Source organism: Cryptotermes secundus, unplaced genomic scaffold (assembly GCF_002891405.2).
Source record: "Cryptotermes secundus unplaced genomic scaffold, Csec_1.0 scaffold123, whole genome shotgun sequence".
In the NCBI taxonomy this organism is placed as follows: Eukaryota; Metazoa; Arthropoda; class Insecta; order Blattodea; family Kalotermitidae; genus Cryptotermes; species Cryptotermes secundus.
Genome location: NW_019736394.1, coordinates 35,929 through 57,513, shown reverse-complemented (window position 1 = coordinate 57,513; position 21,585 = coordinate 35,929). Strand labels below are relative to the sequence as shown.

General features: G+C 42.9%; 1 protein-coding gene across 1 annotated transcript; it reads left to right on the top strand.

The window, feature by feature from the left end:
• Positions 1-6,258: 6,258 nt before the first annotated feature.
• LOC111869795 (tigger transposable element-derived protein 6-like) lies at positions 6,259-18,282 on the top strand. The gene is made up of 2 exons (XM_023861565.1): positions 6,259-6,843; positions 18,028-18,282. The coding sequence occupies exons 1-2, from the start codon at positions 6,259-6,261 to the stop codon at positions 18,280-18,282; spliced, it is 840 nt and encodes a 279-aa protein (XP_023717333.1).
• The last annotated feature ends 3,303 nt before the right edge of the window (positions 18,283-21,585 follow it).

Below are 21,585 nucleotides of genomic sequence, written 5' to 3'. Positions count from 1 at the left end.
AGAGGCCTTGCGACGAGCTGATCACCCGCCCAAGGAGTCCTACCGTATGTGTAAGATCTAGAAAAACCGAAGTGAACTGAGAAGTTCATGGAGGTAGGCCTAGGCCCACTGGGGCTGTAGCGCCAAGGAAAAAAAAAAGGATCATTAACAGAGTGATATATCCCATGTTCACAATATTTAGAAGGGTCAAAGGGAAGGTGCAAGAACAATTCCGTGCTGGATACGGTCGGCCTTAGGTATATGGGCAGTACCTTTACACGCACTAATATTAAATTATTTTGGATGGAAAGCAAGAAGTTATAATGCAGACTCCTGTCAACTTACCATGAACTTCATATTGGACTGTGGTGGTGGTGGTAACTTGCGTTGCTGAACCAAAACTGATGATGCCCTGGCCTGTCACTGTTTATATACCATGATGACACTTGTTATGACATCTTCATTAGAAACCAAGAGCCGTACCTTCAAGAATTATTTCTCCACAGGCCGAGCTAGTGCCAGGATCTGTATGCCATACACTTCCGCAAACTTGCATTACAAAATACATGGAGACATCATTTTCTTTCTTAGTTAAAACTTTAATATCGGACTGTAAAATAAATTGAGTAACAGCGGTGCCAAATACGCTAAAGACGTGGATCAAGTAAGAGAAATTGTTTGGCACAGTAACATTTGAATATAAAAATATGAATGTACATTTATATTTCCTCAAAAGGTGAAGTTGCCGGTCACGGTAGCCGAGCTGTCTTAAGGGGCCCATACACGTACGAGTCTGGCTCGCGAGTCCGGCTCGGCGAGCTTGACTTGGGAGCCGGGCTCGGATTAATTTCAACACATATGCACGAGCTGACTCCCAACTTTGCGACCCACACACGGACGAGTTTGGCTCATTGGAACCCCAGCCGAGTCGGACTCGCGAGCCAGACTCTTACGTGTATGGGCCCCTTAAGGCATGCACTGTCTTCGCTCGCTGGGACACTGGGATCGTGGGTTCGAATCCCACACAAAGCATGGTTGTTTCGTGTGTGTATGCGTTTATTCTGTGTTTGTGTTCTCATGAGTTTAGGTAGAGACCTTGCGACGAGCAGATCACCCGTCCAAAGTGGGAGAGAGAGAGGAGAGAGAAAGAAAGGTGTAGATATTACAACCATTTCAGAAAGAATATTCATAGCGAACAAATGGTGGAAACATAAACCGTTAGCGCACTTCAGTGTTTTTTGTATTGCAAGTGGGGTGGGACTGAGTCCCTTGTACTGCGGCCACTTATGGCCTACTGTACTGCTCCAGATGTAGGTGAGGGTGATTGTGGAGCAACTGGTGGAATGAAGATTGGCAGGGGAAACCGAAGTACTTGGAGAAATCCCGCCCCAGAGCCACTTCGTCCTCCACAAATCCCACTTGACCAGACCCGGGATCGAACCCGGTGGGAAGCCAGCGACTAACCGCTTGAGCTATGGCGCGGCCACGTATGGGAGTAACTACCAAACAGAAATAAATTAGTCACGTCCCAGTGAGAGTTCCATATTGTGGGTCCAAGGAGGAAGTGGTATGTTAAAAAGTTAATGAAATCAATGACTGACCAATAGAGATATTAATTGGGTACAGAACAGAATATTTGACCTAAACTTTGAACAAGCTTCTGCCGTCGGTATAATTAAAATAATTATTTAATTAATTAATAAAGCAACACGCGTTTTCATGTTATCTTCCATTTCCATAATTTACATAGATTTTAAAACATAAACATTTACAAAACCTTCAAGACCTCGTACTGAACTACGTTAGTGATATGAACACCTCATAATTTCGTCTGGTCGACATACAGATAACATTGCCTAAAATGGATTTATGTTTTCACCAAGTTAGAGAAAGGCAGATTAAAATTCCGTAATTAAATTAGGACGGATACACTGAAAGAAGAACTCAGATTGTGGATGTTCGAGAACAGAGCCCTAACAACATTTGTAAGTAGCCGGGGGCTAGACAAACCTCCACAGCGAGGATCATTCGTAATTAGTAGACCTGTTCTTCAACCATTATAATTGGGGTGGTCAATTCGAGATCGCAGAGAGGCATGTTTTGTGTAATAAGAAAACAAACTCCGCGGTGTTAGTCCGCAAGAGAACTATACCGACCAAGGGACCGCAGCTTGTCGGCGGAGTTAGTGCCAACTTTTTGTGGTCTATTAGTCAGAGTGCCTGGTTACAGATCCTGAGGTCCTGGGTTCGATTCTCGGCGCTACCAGCTTTTCTGAGAAGTAGTGGGTCTGGAAAGGGTCCCACTCAGCCTCGTGAGGATAACTGAGGAGCTATTCCAAGGAAATAGCGGCTCCGGTCTAGAAAACCCAAATTAACGTCCTTGGGGATCCGTTGTTCTGACCACGCGACACCCTCTATCCACTAAAGTTGGCACTAACTTCGCCGACAAGCGGCGGTCGCTCGGTCGGTATAGTTCGCTTGCGGATTAAAACCACAGAGTTTAATTTTTATCTGACTCTAGTTCTGAACCATATTTACGTTAAGGCTCGGTTGGTGTTCGCCTTTGGGCGGTCGGGCTCCTCTTTTCCTATTTCCCCTCCCCCCCGAACTACTCATTCCCATACTTCCGGCCTTGCGTAATCCCACAAGTCCGGTTTACCACGTGATTCCCTCCCCCTCCTCCAGATGTTCTAAAATGTGCTGAGAGTTTTGTCTGGCCATGTGGAGTGGTGACATGGGCTTTTGTGGTTCAGTGTTCGGCGGAGGTATGTTGGAATTATGTTCGGACCGTTCAGGACTGGGACAGCCTTGTAGCAACCAGGGTTTTGGATACTGTGATTTCTTTAGGCTTCTTATTGCCCTCTGTTTGAATTGTAGCAACGATACATTAAATATAATTTCTCTTTGGGGAAGCTGTGAAGTGAGTCGGCTGCAACGTAGTGTTATTGTTTTGTATTGCTGAATGTTGCCATAGGGCTAGTTAATGAGGCAAACCTTGGGACCTGGTTTATCTCGGAAATGTTACTAGGTGGTAGTCATTCATTTCTAGATAAGAGGTTGCGAAACTCTCAGAGTGCCTGTCATTTGTATGTTTGTTGTATTTTCTTGTTGACAATTATCTGTGATCTACTAGGTGGCCGAGGGCATGGGCGGCCAGGAATATTTGATTTTGTTAATGCAAGTATTTGTTATTATTTTTGTGTTATTGTTACTTATTAAATACTTATTATTGAGATTCAGCCTTTCCTGGACACCCCAGTCCATCTGGGGAATATCGAGAACGCAACACGAGAACCAGGGGCGACTGACATCTATTTTGAACAGTGAGGGGTACAGAGGATAGGAGCTGCTCAGTTCTGAGGGTAGGATAAGCATATCTTCATTCTGAGCTATTTATCTTTGCGTCATAGTTTGGTGTTAATTATATTTTGTTAATACATTCTTAATTGATGTAAAGATCACGAAAACAAGTCTGAAATTCGAGTCCTTCTTGGAATATGCGTTGAGTATTTGCCCGAATTCACGCTGGAATTAGAGCCAGTAGACCGAAAATCAAATAAGAATTTGATAAAAATTCATGTTTTGAGAATGAATGGTTAGTACGAGTATTAATAAAAATTATACTTTTCGTCTGCTGTTTTCTGAGGATGTTAAACTAGATGCCGAAAGCGGAAGGGAGTGCATCCGAGGATCGGATGATTCTGGGCCTAAAAGAAAGAGAAAGTAAGGTTAGGTTGCACGTAATTATATAGGCCTATTCAAGATGTGATTTTTGTTTCCTTGGCACTACAGCCCCAGTGGGTCTAGGCCTACCTCCATGAACTTCTCCGTTCACTTCGGTTTTTCTAGATCTTACACATTCGGTAGGAATCCTTGGGCGGGTGATCAGCTCGTCGCAAGGCATCTACCTGTACACAAACACAGAAAAACACACACAAACTAAACATCCATGCCCTGAGTGGGATTCGAACCCACGATCCCGGTTTCCAAGCGAGCGAAGACTGTACATGCCTTAGACGGCTCGGCTACCGTGACCGGTTAAGATGTGAATTAGGGGTAGATAATATTGGGTTTTACAGCTTGGAATGTATGTGGGTTGAATTCGTGTAGCTGGGGATAGTTTGCAATGCTAGCAGTCGTGAACACCATCAAACTTGAAGTTTCATGAAAGGCGGAACATTTCTGAACAAAGGGAGAGACTGCCACCTGCTCAAGAGGGAACTCTTCATGGAGTTGTTCTGTGCTGAAGCCAGGAGGCGTTCCTGTTTCTAGCTAAGGATTAGGCATTTATACTTCTAGAAGGTTCTACTGTGACATGCAGCTCTTCAGAATTTATCAGTTATCATCTCAAACCAATGAAATTCGCGCGTTCGTTACATAATTTTCATGAAACAGCAACTCTGTAAAAGTTCGTGTATTCTCCTGTATATCGGTTTTCGTACAAAATTTGAAGTTCCTACCTAGCGCTTCTTTTCCCCCCCACCTCATACGTTCGTAAGTCTTGCCAGTTAATTATTCTTTATTGCAGACATTTATTTAAAAGTTACAAAGCATTCTACTCTTTAGCGACATCTGGCTGTATTATTTAATGTCTATACCGTTTATATGCGTGCATGGGAAGGTCATTATTAAAGCACAAAAGAATTTTGATTTTCTGTCACTTTGCATCATTTTGTAACCGTTCTTCGTATTTTCAGTGAACGGTTCTTCATTTTATTACATTACGTTCACTCATATTCTTCGTACGTACGCCATTAGAATTCAACCGCGACGACGTATTCCTATTATGCTGCAGTTGTGACCTGTATGTCAACCAGCATACACCTGCTGACAGTCATGAAGTCATGCGCTATGACATGCGCATGAGACAGACTACGTTAAACCAGTAAATTATTAAAGGAGCACAAATTACTTTGTCGCCTATAGTCCGTAGAGCTGTCTGTCTATCTATCTATCTATCTATCTATCTATCTATCTATGTATCTATCTATCTGTCTGTCTCTCTGTCTCTCTGTCTCTCTATCTATCTATCTGCCTGNCATGAAGTCATGCGCTATGACATGCGCATGAGACAGACTACGTTAAACCAGTAAATTATTAAAGGAGCACAAATTACTTTGTCGCCTATAGTCCGTAGAGCTGTCTGTCTATCTATCTATCTATCTATCTGCCTGTCTATCTGTCTATCTGTCTGTCTATCCATCCATCTATCTCTCTCTCTGTCTGTCTGTCTATCTGTCTGTCTATCCATCTATCTATCTATCTGCCTGTCTGTCTGTCTCTCTGTCTGTCTGTCTATCTATCTATCTGCCTGTCTATCTGTCTGTCTATCCATCTATCTATCTATCTGCCTGTCTGTCTGTCTCTCTGTCTGTCTGTCTGTCTATCTGTCTGTCTATCCATCTATCTATCTATCTACGAGTATCTATCTGCATACATACCTGCATATATAAACCGGCCTTAAGCGGACCCTTTATTAAACGGAAATATTTTCAGGACCCTTGACTTTGAGGCTCAAAAGTATGTTAAATATCCTGGGTTAAACGGAAACTGTCTAACACGGAAACGGAAATCAAAATAAGACTTTATACAGAAAATTTCCAGTCTTCCGGAATGCACTGTTTAGAAGAATTTTAGGCATCATTTACATTCTACGGAATTTTGTTTTCTCTAACTCTGTCAATTCAGCTTTTAACGGTACTGCACTACCTGCAGTGAAATTCAACTGAACTGTTTGCCCCTTCCGGAAATTTTACTCAGTAAGGGCTCTAGGCCTACAGTTTTACTTTCGTCTAGCAGTTGTCATCATGGCTACAAAGACAAGAGTTGTGCTTGATCTTAACATAAGAGTAAAAGTGATTCATGTGAGTGAGAGAGATAAGTTGTTTGTTAAGCAGATCATGAAGATGTTTAACGTCGGTAAAACTCAAGTGTATGAGATTCTAAAGAAGAAAACGGAAAATTTGAAGCGGTCGGAAAATTGTGCTAATGGAAAAATAAAAAGAGAACTTAAGAAAACTGCAAACGAAGACGTTAATAAAAGAGTGTTGGAGTTATTTGTCAGTGTGAGGGCGAAAAATCACCGGTTGTCGGGTCCTATGGTACAGGAATATGCTTAAAAAGTCGCTGAAAAACTGGAGAAGACTGAATTGAAAGCATCTAACGGATGGTTGGAGAGTTTTCCCAAAAGACATCAGATAGTATTTATGAACTTTGTGGTGAATCAAGTGGTGCAAATAGTGGGACCATTGAGGAGTGGGTAGCTAAATAGCCATCCATAATGGAGGTGGAGGGATATGAACCTGAAAACACAGCGAACGGTGATGGGACTGGACAGTTCTTCCGCGCGCTTCCGAATAAATCGCCATGTCTGAAAGGTGAAAATTTTTCGGGCGGAAAACTGCGCAGAGAAAGATTGGCTGTTTCTCTGTTTGGTTTTATGTCAGGTGAAATGGAGAAACCCTTGGTGATCTGCAAGACAGCAAAGTCACAGTGCTTCCGAAGCCTGGACATACGGAAACTTGCCTTTGAGCGGAGATCCGACAAAAAGGCATGGATGACGTCACAGATCATGAAGGAATGGTTAGCAGCTTTCAATTGCAGAATGACAATGCAAAAGCAGCATGTTTTGTTGTTCTTGGATAATGCAACATGTCACCCCCATACCGAACATTCCAAAGTGCCTCTTGCTTGGTTCCCTCCAGTTACCACTAATGTTTCTCAACCAGTGGATCATTGCATCATTCGGCATGTTAACGTCCACTCTCATGAGTTATTAATACAATCTTTGCTCGCCAAAATAGATCCTACATCATCCGGCTGTGAACTTGCAAGAACTGTCTCGGCTCTAGGTGCGGTTATCTGGGTAAGTCAAGCAGTAAAGAACTTGTTACCAGAAACTGCGACAAAGTGTTTTCTATGGGTGAAGTTACATTAAATTTTAAATTCGCTAAATGGGGGGTGGAGTCCAACTGGGTCCACTTGGCACGGCGGCTGCTGATTGGCATTTTGTAGCCTGCTCCGGGTGATTATGATGATGGAGAATTTGGTGGAATGAAGATTGGCAGGGGAAACCGAAATACTCGGAGAAAACCCGCCCCAGCACCAATTTGTCCACCACCAATCCCACTTGACCAGACCTGGGATCGAACCCGGGCCGCCGCGGTGGGAAGCCAGCGACTAACCGCTTGAGCTATGGCGCGGCCCTATGGATGAAGTTACTGCTAGTGCAGAAAATGAGAATGACCAACAGGGCTTGCAAAACTGCATGACTGGATCTTCTTTCAGTAACTGCAATGCTGAGGACTTCACAACATAGACAAGGATGTGCAAACGGAACCAGACACAGTGGATATTGATGTATAAGTTCAGAATTTTAGAGAAATTCGAAAAGAAAGAGAGGAGGAAGGAGAAGAGAAAAAGTGTAGAGTGAAGACTTACCAAGATGCTGTCAAAAGTTTGAAGGAACTGCAGGAATTTGCCGTACAACGGAATGATTCAGACATGCTTAGTGTAATTTCTCAAGCTAAAGTGTTTGTGGGCCGGTCACGGTAGCCGAGCGGTCTAAGGCATGTACTGTCTTCGCTCGCTTGGAAACCGAGATCGTGGGTTCGAATCCCACTCAGGGCATGGATGATTAATTTGTGTGCGTGTGCGTTTTTCTGTGTTTGTGTACAAGTAGAGGCCTTGCGACGAGCTGATCACCCGCCTAAGGAGTCCTACCGAATGTGTAAGATCTAGAAAAACCGAAGTGAACGGAGAAGTTCATGGAGGTAGGCCTAGGCCCACTGGGGCTGTAGTGCTAAGGAAAATAAAGTGTTTGTGGAAAGTCAGGCAACCAAGAGAGCAAACTGCGCGCAGAAACTCTTGTTTGAATTCTGGTAAAATTATAAAAAGTGAATACTGCAATTGTTTTTTCTTTTCAGTGTAATATTTACATGTGTTCGATGATTATAGTGTGAATAAATTAATGAGTATGGTGTTTTATTTTGTCTCAAATAAGTGCATGCCCTGGTTTAATCATTATGGTATACTTGATTAAACGGATACCTGCCTTCAGCAGGAAAATATTCGGGACCCTTGAGATTCCGCTTAAGACAGGTTTTACTGTATGCATATCTATATACATACATACATTAAGTTCTTTTTTATTACATACCTATTTTATGTTGCTTATTTTAATGTGGCCTTATATTATCAATATATTTTTATGATAATTAGTTCCGGAAGCTCCGGAAAATGGCCTCCTGAGGTGTCGCAGCTCCTTTTTAAGGAAACGCTCATTTGATGGACCCTTTGACCTGGGAATACGATACTTAGTGAGCACATAAATCATAACTGTAGCTACAAATATATTTTGTGACAACCTTTGTTGTGGGCCTGTTTTCGTAAACACAAAGTTGATGAAGAAATGGAGATTTGAGTTTGTGATAGGTAGACAAGCTGTTATTATTCAAATGATCAGACCATGAATTGCATTGCTTAAATGCCAGAAACGATGTATATGAATAAATTTCTTTCTAGAACTTCGTGTACAAATAAACGGGATGCAATAGTAGAACTATGGATTTAGTGTCTGCCATATCTGAGTCAGTGGAACGATGGGTTAAGTGTTTTAGTTAATTTCCTGTAGTAGCAGGTTTTGTCTCCTTAACCTAGACGCCTCCTAAGTCCACTCAGCATTCTTTGTATCGACGACAGTTTGCCCCCTACAGTAACATTGCCATAGCCTGTAAATTACCATATATTCCATCTATAATAAAGGAATTTCACCTGTACGCTTGTGTAAAGGCCGTCGTGGCCTGATGCCTAGGTAAAGGGGCATATTGACTTATTTTTTCTTAATACTAATCGCTGTGTCGTCAAGAATGGAAGGCGGTTTGTTAGAGAGCCTCTTGGATTGTAATAAAACTTCACGTTTCCACAGGCGAGGCCCCGAATGTGAAGATGATGCTGCTAGACTCAGTTTAGGATATTCTTAAGTTCAGTGATCACCGAATGTGACAGCTTTGATTATTTTATAAACTGATAATGACCGCCTCTGCGGTCTAGTGTTCAGAGTTCCTGGCTACAGATCCAGAGGTCCCGGATTCGATTCCCGGCGCTACCAGATTTTATGAGAAGTAGTTGGTCTGGAACGGGGTCTGCTCAGCCTCGTGGGGATAATTGAGGAGCTATTTCAAGGAAATAGCGTCTCCGGTCTAGAAAACCGAGATTAACGGCTGTGGGGAACCGTTGTGCTGACCACGTGACACCCTCTATCCTCAAATGTTGACACTAACTTAGCCGACAAGCGGCGGTTGCTCGGGCGGTATAAATCGCTTGAGGACTACAGGCCAAGAAGTTTTAACCCTTGATAACGTAGATGTTCAGCCTTAGCGTGAAGGGGCTGTATGGTCGGCGCAGAGCAAAGTTCCACATAAAGTTTCTTTGAGCTCTAGACAGACGGGATACATCGGCTTCATGCCCTGTCGAACCTACCGCAGATCTGTCCAGTTGATAGGTTACCGAATCGTAATCAATATTTCAGGAAAACATCCCAAAATTTCTAACGCTAATTGAGCTGTAGTTTTACAGCCCATATCAATCTTAAAGCTTCGTAGCTAATGTACCCATGACACAAATTGTGCAACTCCAATTAGAAATATTGTCACGAGTCCGGGATTAGCGTGACTAATAATAATGGGCTTTGGATGAGATGACTGGATTTATTGGCAGTTCTTTGCAATTACAATCAATTACGACAGCTCGCAATAAATCTCGACTTTCGAGATCTCTCTTCATTCTGCTTCTCTTTTTACGACTGACAGGATACGACATACATTCTCCCCTTTAAAATTTCGGCACGGACCACGCACAGAAAACGCACTGAAAACACCTTACCCCAACAATTCCTCTATTGTTATAGATGTGTGTTTACGTTGCAATTGCAAATATAATGCAATTCTTCTACTTTTCCCTGCGTACTCTTTGCCGCAAGAACGTGTTTAGCCACCCGTTGCCTAGCAATGGATATACACGTTACAATATTTTAGATTAAGTACTGTTTGGAGATAATGTAAACAGTTCATTACAGCCTGCAGTCTGAGTAAGATTTGTGATATGAAGGTGTGTATGGAACGGGGAAATACCGTTGCGCGAATTGCAGTCCTGAGCAGTACTTCAAGATGAGTCGTCAGTTTCAGGCTCCATCCGCTTTACCGCCGAAGAAATAACCCCAAATATCTACCGGATACAAAGCAGAATGGGCCTCAAAGCCGGGTTTGTTCTGGTGTGAAGATTTATCAAGAGTTTCATGATACAAAACAAATTTTCGGATAAAATTGTAAATATACGAGTACGTACATAAGCTGGTCCGGACTGTTAATATTTTGCTTGAGAATCATCACTTGCTGTTGATAATGATAATGATGTAGGCGTAATACTCAGAAACAAACCGGTCGAGCGAATCAATCAGGAGACTGACTGGCTTAAAGGGTCGGCCGCTTTCACTAATCTATAACAGCAGATCATGCATAGTACCCGATGTATATAGTTAACTTGCGTTGACTGACCTGTTCCGGCTGACCTCTTACAATCGAACCCCGGGCAACCAACCAGTACGCATTCACTGTAATGATTAAGCTATTCTGTCTCACCTCTCTACAATCCAACTTCTTATGTCCGCTAAGCATACTGTTAGCACCACTACGCCCCACCTCCTGTAATTGAACCTCCAATATCCACCAAGTATCCACTAACTATTCTGACTGAGCTACCTCTCCAAACTTCTTGTCCATCCCGTATAGTAATTGAGCTTCACCGGCTCACCTCTTACAAGGGAACTCCGCCCTTCAGCACGTTGCCAGTCAGTGATACTGAATGAGGATCCCGGCTTACCTCTTACAACATAACACCTATAGGCCATTCCGTAGCGAGTCACCTTACTGTGTTACCGTCTGTGGTCTAGTGGTCAGAGTTCCTGGCTACAGATCCAGAGAGTAGTGGGTCTGGAACGGGGTCCACCCAGCCTCGTGAGGATAGCTGAGGAACTATTTGAATTGAAAAGTAGCCGCTCCGGTCTAGAAAACCGAGAAGAACGGCCGTGGGGACCCGTGTCACCCTCTATCCGCAAAAGTTGGCACTAACTTCGCCGACAAGCGGCGGTCGCTCGGTCGATATAGTTCGCTTGTGGACTGAAGGCCACGGAGTTTGTGTAAGTATCGATCTGTTTTTGGATGCGAGAATGTGGCTGTCAGGATTCCAGCAATATGCGTGTAAGAAGAGCACATGTGACTTGTTTCGGTTTGTAACACACTAGCAGTCGCCCAGTTGTGTTTTATTTAGCCAATTAGGAAAGCGGGAAGTCATTTACAGCGACTGCTACCTGGTGCTAATTGCTCGTAGTAACCAGCACATACAGACCGTCACGGGACTTGTTCGTTCTGATGAAGTGGCTATTATGTTGGAATTAGTTTGCATGAATCGGAGAAGCTCCATTGCCTGTCGACGTCAGGATCTCAGAAAGTTCCAGAATGTGTTCACTTCTGATTGTAAATTTCTCTCTTGTTAGGACAATCTGTTGTCGCGAAACAGCATATTCGTGTTACAGAACAAGTGCAAGCAAAAACTTTGCTAGTGTTAAGCAGTAGCGCTTGCAATGAAGAGTGCGGGCGGCTTGGGGCGGCGAGACGCCTCATTCCTCTATGAGAGTTACATAAATTCTATGAAGAAACTGCTAAAATTTCGAGTATTGTGCGAGAAAATTTGTTCATAAACAAAACGAGCTAGGAACGCAGACGGAACATAGCAAAAGTTATTATTGAGGTTTTGAAAATTATCTGACAGGAAAAAAATTATTTCTTCTGTTACACAAAGAAATGTCTGAGGTGAATCATACAAGAGTAGCATGTGCTGTCAAAGAAACTGTGCATTCTTTGAGGCTAGATATTGTGACATTTGGTAGTTACAGATTTCACACAGAACATGGAAAATATCATCATCAACAACGACAACTAAGATAAAAATAAGCTCAAGCGGTTAGTCGCTGGCCCGGGTTCGATCCCGGTCTGGTCAAGTGGGATTTGTGGTGGACAAAGTGGCGCTGGGGAAGGCTTTCTCTCAGTACTTCGGTTTCCCCTGCCAATCTTCATTTCACCAATTGCTCCACAATCACCCTCACCTATCATCTGGGGCTGGTACAATAGGCCAGAAGTGGCCGCAGTACAAGGGACTTAGTCCCACCCCACTAGCAATAAAAAAATGTCGCTCTCTTCTGGCTCCATAGTTCCAGCTTTCAGACCTTATAACACACACTCGCACATATAGCAAGGTGATCTCATAAACCTCCTTTTATTTTTAGCCCACTTTCCGTAATTTGATAAAATGTAAGAAGGCTTATGAAATCATCTTACTGTTTGTCTGTGTATCCCCTATCGTCGCTAGGCAACGGATCCGCAAACACGTTCCCGCGGCACTGAATAGACACAACAATATAATAATTGTGGGATACACTCTCTATGCGGTCCGTGTCTTATCAAACGAAAGTAAGCGGTTAAAGACTAACGGGAAGTTGCCCGTGTGGAGGCGGTGTCGAATACCTTCACCGTGACCCTGCGAGTCGTAGGAGGCGACGAAAAAGGAAGTCTCAAATCTGAGACAGTAAAATATGGCCGTGAGCCCCAAGAGACTCGGACCCGAGAAAGATTACGCTGGCAAGGACCAGCAGCATATGTAAAAGACAGACCCGTCCTCTCATCAGAGAGGGCGCCCCACAAAAGCAAGACCACAACTGTCTTTGGGGCTCGACACCGAGACTTACTGACTGACTGACTGACTGACCGTCAGTCGCAATTTGTCTTGGACTTGGACTAACGGGAAGAAAAATGTTTATGAAGTAGCCAGCTAGAACTGAGCTCTTTAATAATGTCCAGACACCCCATCTCCCCCCCCCCCAACTCCAGCAATTAAATGTCGTGAAACGTGGTTGAATGCCATTATAAAAAAAAACTGTGGTAAGAACTTCACAGGAGCGGTGCTTCCTCCGTTGCCATGTGGCAAGCGATACTCGTACTTAATGACTCAAATAAACAGAAGGTGATAAAAACTGTCCTTGGCCTACATACATGCAAATTTCTGTTTTCTGTCGCAGTCTATTAAGAAGCTGAAAAGTACCACAAACTTCTTGTCAGAAACATTAAAAAACAGCGACATTCAGGACAAACTGGGGGGGAAAAAACGGCACAGAAGCTGATGCAACAAAGCAGAAGTTCCCCTCACATCTCAGTAAGAATGAAGCCGGGTGCGAGTGTTCCAGTGGAGGGGCACCTGCTTCATTCTGAAGATCTGTGAACCTACATTGTTAGTGACATCGTGCATTACAAATATGCAAAACAGGTGTCACGTGATGTGGACGTGCATCTTTCTCCATACAAATCACTCTTCCATGATAAGCGACATAGATTTGCGATGTAAAACCTAAAGAAAACTTTCATGGTTCATTGCAACAATCCTTCACTTCTTGTTTCATGGTGACGATTTTTTGCTACTCCTTTAGGGAATATTCCTTATTTTTAAGAAATATAAAAATAACAATTTTTTAATTTTATAGCATCTTAAAATCAATTCCCTACACATAAACATAACCAGTTCCCCTTCCTCTGTCTTTATGGCAACTGTTGGTGTGGTGTCAAGAAGTTGTGGGCCTAGGCCTACCTCCATGAACTTCTCCGTTCACTTCGGTTTTTCTAGATCTTACACATTCGGTAGGACTCCTTGGGCGGGTGATCAGCTCGTCGCAAGGCCTCTACCTGTACACAAACACAGAAAAACGCACACACACAAACTAAACATCCATGCCCTGAGTGGGATTCGAACCCACGATCCCGGCTTCCGAGCGAGCGAAGACAGTGCATGCCTTAGAACGCTCGGCTACCGTGACCGACAGTGTATAAGAATAATATATAAGAATTCAGTTGGTACCTCACAGGAAACAGATCCGAACCCACGATCCCGGCTTCCGAGCGAGCGAAGACAATACATGCCTCAGACCGCTCGGCTACCGTGACCGGCAATAAAATACCAGTACATGGAGGAATTCGAATGGGACTACTCACTCCTTGACTGATGAATGAAAGACACAGATAAAAAGTTTAACTCTCTTGAATTACAGATACCAACAATTTACACGCCTTTGTAAAACAGATATATGAATTCTGAACATACTTTGTTTGACCTAATCCATTGATCACACGAAGAATGAAATAACTATCCTTACAGTGATCTCTGTACAACTCCCTTCGGTTTATATGCAAGAGAGCAAATTGTTTTCTCTTCGCTGAGCAATTCCTTAGTCGCCTCTTCACCCATTGATCTTCCATTGATCACACGAAGAATGAAATAACTATCCTTACAATGATCTCTGTACAACTCCCTTCGGTTTATATGCAAGAGAGCAAATTGTTTTCTCTTCGCTGAGCAATTCCTTAGTCGCCTCTTCACCCATTGATCTTCCATTGATCACACGAAGAATGAAATAACTATCCTTACAATGATCTCTGTACAACTCCCTTCGGTTTATATGCAAGAGAGCAAATTGTTTTCTCTTCGCTGTGCAATTCCTGGGTCACCTCTTCACCCTGTCTAATTTTTTTTAATGAGATTCCATGTTCCGTCCGGCACTCTGTTTTGTTTCCTGGAATATATTGCATGCAAGGTAGAGAGTTTAATTGCTGACCGCATTTCAAAAGCGAAGCGTAGATTCCCTTCTTTGTCACGATCACCAATGACTATTTCACTTTGATAATTAAAGCATGTTGCACCTACATTAACTAGATGGATGAATGAAGGACCTTTGGCCGTAATTGGTGCCAAGATCAATTAGACATGTGCTTAATGAAACTTGTTACTCTCTTGTCATTGATCCTTGTCTACGTTTCCCCCCCCCCCCTTGGCACTACAGTCCCAGTGGGCCTAGGCCTACCTCCACGAACTTCTCCGTTCATTTCGGTTTTTCTAGATCTTACACATTTGGTAGAACTCCTTGGGCGGGTGATCAGCTCGTCGCAAGGCCTCTACCTGTACACAAACACAGAAAAACGCACACACACAAGCTAAACATCCATGCCCTGAGTGGGATTCGAACCCACGATCCAGGTTTCCAATCGAGCGAAGACAGTACATGCCTTAGACCGCTCGGCTACCGTGACCGGCCTTGCTTACGTTTACTTCGCTCCAGACACAGACAGAATAAGCCTACAGTAACATGTCACTGGATTCGAAGGAAGCGAAACTTGCATTTATGTCGTATCCTTCACCACGACAGACGCCGCCGAGTGGCTCTAAGATTTCAGCTGTAATTAGGTATACGGCGTTTGCTCTTCTTAAGTCTCTTTCACGACTGTCAAAGTTCTATACGTATGGACGTCTCTTGTAATAGTATTTGAATTGATTGACGAATTTTAATGGATCTTGATATGGGCACCATGCCATTAGAAAACACTGCACCTTTGTAACGTGTTATAATAAGCATAACTTTCATCGTACTCAGCAGATGAATAAATAAATTTGTTTTAAAAATGCACGGCATAATTCAGTTCTGTATATAACTGTATTAGAAGGCAAAGTAACAGCAAATACGGACGTGACTGGACCACTTTCGCTTAGGAAACCAAAGCCAGTCTCTGATCTGGTTCACTCTCCCATCATTTTGTTAGTACAAAGACACACCTTCACCGGTCTCTACACAACCCACAGCTAAATGAATAGGAACAAAACGAAGATCGCTTCATGAACTTTCTCCACGAATCCGTTGGAATCACATTCTTTTCCACCAACAGCAATCATATTGTGTTAGCAGAATATTTGCAATTTAAAATTCGTTCTCATGAGGTCATCGTTCATATACGTAATGGCGAAAGATTCGAAACTGTTCTTCTGTCTTCACGGCAGTGACCCGCACTAAATTATCTTCAGGCTGTGTAAGCATATTCTACAATTACGTGCATTTTTGTGTGATGCTACGAATTCTGAACCAGTGCTTTGAATTTCATTTCTAATATTAAGGTGTGCACTTCTTCCTCTGCACCGATTGCTGTCATAACCACTGCAACTGGAGGAATTTGCTTTCCGCGCCCTCTTCAAGGATTATTCTATTTCGAAAAGAACGATAGAAACACAGAATGGAAGGTGGAAACAGACAAATGGGAAGACGGAAAGATGAATAGACGTGTAGGCCTAGATGTCTGGAAACACGTAGGACAAATATATGGATAGACGGATGGACGGACAGAGTAGGCTGGCGAATAGATACAGGAAAAAAAAACGGAGAAAGAAAGCAAATCTGAATTGACCCCCTTAAGGCGTAGATGAAACTTGTATTTGATCACAGAGGAATGAAACAGTGGCCTCCTATAATGAAAGTTGTCATGCTCCAGTCAGTAGAACGTCTTCCAGTCGCCAGCCTGAAAAAAATAAAGATGTGTGGTGTTGAATACGAAATTCTCTACGTGGTTCAGAAAATTAAGACTCATTCTGTCAACCGTTTCTACGCAACCTTACAGTCGTTGCCGGGAAATGGGCAATTTAAAACTAAATGCATAACTCCCTGTAAGATAAACGGAACCCTCAACGCCAAAATACTATGACCGTAAAATAGATACCGTCTTGAGCCAGTGCCACCCGACTTCTGTTCGGGGATTCATTTTAATATTATTTTCGTATATTCTTTTGAAACATGAAAATCGTCCCTTTCCACGTAGTTCTACCATAAAAATTCTGTGTTCGATTTCTGTCTCTCCGACTGAATCAGATGTGCAGTGACCTGCGCAGATCGCGAAGCTGACTTAATTCAACCGTCTTCAGGGCCAGCTATTTTCTGGCTGCGTTGTTTCAGAAGGCTTACACGTCAGAATAGTGGCGGCTGGAGTCAAGATACTCTGTCCAAACATTTGTAGTTGTATTTGATTGTGTCACTGAGGTGAAGATTCATAATTGTGGACTTGTGGGTTACGACAACGTGTAACCTAATAGGTGGAAATCTACCGTCTTGAAAACCTCAAACCTCATATGGACCTATGCAACTTCTGTGGAGGAGCAACAAATAACGCGCTACCTACCTGCCACAAGAAACGGTGCCATAGCCCATAAAAACATAATATTAAAGTGTAGTAAGCCTAGTATATCTTCCTATTACAGGCGATGTATTAAATAGTCTCTGAAGGCATCCGTGTTCGTGCTTCATCTGAATATTTTATAAGAAAACAATATTCCAACATCTCCATTTAAAGTAACCCGTATCTTTTCAGAATTACAGTGTACTGGTCTGTCAGTAAATGCAGAGAGGATTTCCCTTTTCCGACTGCTAATAGTGAAAACAGGATTGGCCGGTTTATGTGTCTTTGCATGGGCAATATTAAAGAATTGTAAGTGCATGGTGAAGAAACTGAGCATCAGGAGACCTCTTGTATTTTATTGTCTACAAATCAAGAAGTTGTGGGAAGAACTAATTGCCTACCTTCCTTTGTTATGACACTGGAGCATGGAAAACGATACCTCAAAATGTTTTCGTTGCTACGGGAACGTGCTCACCGAGCCGTTGCCTGGAAACGATACAGAAACACAGAGGTACAGACTTTTCTTTGATACGATGCGGGCCGTATAGAAAACATATGCATCGAACAATATTTCTATTGTTGCTCCGTATTCCTTTCCGCGGAACTTGTTTACTGAGCCGTTGCATATCGACGATAAGGGGATACAAATAAGACACACAGGTCTCTTCTGGCTTCACTACTCCGGTTTCAGGCGTGCTGAGCTCATATGCCTCATTTTACTTTTCAAAATAAAGAAAGAAGGCTAGCGATATATATCATAAATATAATCTGTTTATTGCTACCAATTTGATCGCTAATTATACGAGTAGGTCAAAGTGCAGAGTGCAATTTCGTATTCCCTAATACCAGCTTAGCAATAAATGAGCGCTCTAGGCACAAGAGAAGAGAGGGACATTACGATAATCTATGTTTTGATTATAAGATTTGAGTGATTATAGTCACCATTATACATGCATCAGAGTCAGAGCATTGTGTCTCAGCAGTGGAATGCCCTTCACGGTTTCAACAGCATTGTGTCTCAGCAGTGGAATGCACTTCACGGTTTCAACAGCATTGTGTCTCAGCAGTGGAATGCACTTCACGGTTTCAACAGCATTGTGTCTCAGCAGTGGAATGCACTTCACGGTTTCAACAGCATTGTGTCTCAGCAGTGGAATGCACTTCACGGTTTCGGTGTCTCAGCACTGGGCTACCTGCCCCAGGATAATGACTGAGTCTCAAGTTATTTAACGACCAATTTTACAAAAGACAGGCTACTCTAAATGTTAATAATTTCGAAGGAAGCATTCGCGACGTGTTTCAAGGTCTGGTTGGGAGCAGGCGATTAAGAGTGTTACTGTTAACTGCTTTGTCATGATATTACAGAGGCGATATAAACTCGCAGGCTACACAACAAAACACTTGAGCATCCTTCTTGGGAACTTTCTCCATTTCCTTTATCACGGTGCTCCAGTAGAGTGACCTGGAGTGGTCTTGTTCAAACTGTGTGTTGGCGACACATCAGCGGTTCGCGTTATACGAGTTTATGCATGCCAAACCGATCACCTTAAATATTATAAAAAACAAAACAAACTCCGTACCCTGTAGTCCGCAAGTGAACTATACCGACCGAGCGACCGCCGCTTGACGGCGTAGTTAGTGCCAACTGTAGCGGATAGAGGGTGCCGCGTTGTCAGCTAAACGATTCCCCACGGCCGTTAATTTTGGTTTTCTAGCCCGGAGCCGCTATTTCCTTGAAATAGCTCCTTATTTAATCTCACGAGGCTGAGTGGACCCCGTTCCAGACCCACTACTTCTCAGATAATCTGGTAGCACCGGGAATCGAACCCGGACCTCCGGATGTGAAACCATGAACTCTGACCACTAGGCCACAGAGGCGACCCGCTAAGAAGTATTATACGTGTAAATGTGTTATAAATTTTAACTTACGTTGTAATTTTAGAGTCAAATGAAGAAAATAAAGAAATATAAACTGTGCACTGAATTATCCTCTTGTGGTATGTTGTATTTAGGAGCCAAGTTATACTAAACAATAGAAAGCGATCGTATTTGAAAATATCAATGATGAACTTATATTTCTATATTGTTTACAACAGAGTCATATGGCCAGATTGTGCCGTCCGCTACATTACGCAGATAGTCAATTGAGAGAACGTGGGGAAGTCATAAGGTTTTAATTATCATCATGAGAAAATCAACATACCAATTTTTTTTCTATAGAGGAGATACATAGATAGTATATTTAGCATGTGCTAAGTAGAGATGGAAGTAGAAGAGGCACGAACAAAGTAAATCCATAAACAGAAGGAAACAAGGCGCAATTCATATAAGTACGCTGTAACGGCTGCTCGCATGCATGCCGTACACACGCCTCTCAAGACATCAGGATGTTGTCATGGAGATAATTTGGAGCAGAAATAAAAATCAATTGTTATTTGACTCATCACTCTTGTAGAGTCATGCTGTTGCGCAATATATTATGTAAATGTAGTAATTGTCTATTCTTGTATACATGCTATTTATATTTAACGTCTTTAATAATTTATTTTAATTAGAGTGTGTGTAAACTATTGACTTCTCAGTTTGAATAATTTTACATACGTTTAACACATATTCCAGATCATCTAGTGGGCACTCGCATAGAGTTCAGTATACTTTTCTTATAGGAACCAATACTTCCAGCTCGGACCTGTTCTTGTGCTTCCGTAGCTTAAAGGCTTTCTATGATGCAATGTCATAAGAAAAAATCAGGTTGGTTCAGGTCTGGGGAATATTGTGGCAAGATGACCGGACGCCTGTGACCGATTCATTTGTCCGGAAAATACACACTGGGTGTGAGATGTGAAGGAGGGGCTCGTGACGTTCTAATCACACACACTCGCGAACATTATGTTGGGCACCTCAAAAAGAACGTGAAGCCTTCTTTAAAAAATGAGTGTACGGGTTTCCAACGAGTCGATTCGCTACCACATGTGATCCGACCAGGGCTCGTCTACCATTCCGGTCCAATAGTTGACGCAACATCTTTGCTGAAACGAAGAGAGTCGAACAGGACGAAGCTTCCCCTGTGCCCGTTCAAGCAGATTATGCACAGTGCGTGCCCCATTCCGTGTGGATGTTCACAGTGAGTAACACAAAAATGAAAGTAACCCACAGTTCTTTGAGGACGCATTAATGTCCTCTGGCTGAAGCCTTTGTGCAACTGAAGAGGGAAAGGATACAGTTGCTTCTCATGCAGTGTATCCAAAATTGCAGGCCTGTATCATATGTCACCGGACGAGGGCAAGTCGACGGATTACACCTTCTTTCGTTCTGCACACTGCGTCTCCTGTGGTCAGAATATGCTAGTAATATGAATATAGTTCTTTACTTCAGACTGCGGTGTAAGGCAAGTTGAAGTTGTCCCTGTGCTTAATTAAGACGTATGGCGAACGGTAGTATAGCTCCACCATGCTTGACCTCGACGCTGGATTGAGGAGAGTCTTCAAATTTACATGTCGCAGAAAATAAGCGTCTGTTGCGTTCTGGACACCGACGCTGGTATTCTGTAGATGCAGTTCTAGCATTTCCAATGCAAAAGCCGTTCACGAACTGCGTGTCGTCATGCTCCACGCAGCGCCTTCTTGCTTCGCCCTTGTCACTAGTTTGCCGTGAGCCATATCTGAATGGAATATGATCGCTGCGTTGTGACAAAATTGAGGGCTATTTTCTTGCTGGAAAAATCATCATTGCAGGAACCTGGTTGTTACAGTGTGGGAGGGAAATGAAATACTACTTAAGTAAAGATTGTACTGCAATATATTTTGCCCTGAACTTAACGTATCAGCCGTAGGTTAGAAAGTTCTTCTTGTGTACATGCTAAACAGTCCGCATCCTTATATGAATTATGTAGGGATTGCTGCAGGGGCAAATTACGCCATAACTGTAATTGGAATTAGAATATTCATGCACATTAAGGCTGGGGCTACACGAGCGCACGAATTACGTCCGTTGCAACGAACGTACTTTATGACGAACGTTGCTGAGGACACCTCACAGTTTCAGAATGCGGTGCGTAGTTTTTTGTCTGCAGTCGAGCCAGAAGAAAGTGTAGCGGACGTCACGACGTTCGTTACAACGGACGCATTTTGTGCGCTCGTGTGGCCCCAGCCTAATAAGTAAACCGAACGTAAAAAGTGATTGTGATCTAGTACAGAACTCTGGGTTGAGCTTGGGAAGGAGAATTTTGGCAAATGAGCGGTTCAGTAGTTACAGCTGCATTGTGGGAGGAAGGGTGACACGCTATAAGTAAGGCTCAGGACTGGCACAGACACACCCTGAAATCCGTACCTGAGTCAGAGAATTCGACCAAATCCAATACGTATTCTGCAGGAAACAAAACACAAGGGCTGCAGTTAAAACTCCAAGAATTGAAACTTTTCTGTCTGAAGTAAACTTGCGGATGACACCAGAAAATGAGTGCCCTTCCAGCACAAGGGGGCACTCAACGAATATTTGCAATTTACAGAAATTTAAAT

Excerpts from the sequence above, each read along its gene's own strand:
- LOC111869795 (XM_023861565.1), top strand. The coding sequence starts at position 6,259 with ATGGAGGTGGAGGGATATGAACCTGAAAACACAGCGAACGGTGATGGG. Across the intron at positions 6,844-18,027 it reads CTCTAGGTGCGGTTATCTGG|AGTCAGAGCATTGTGTCTCA; the intron begins GTAAGTCAAGCA and ends TACATGCATCAG.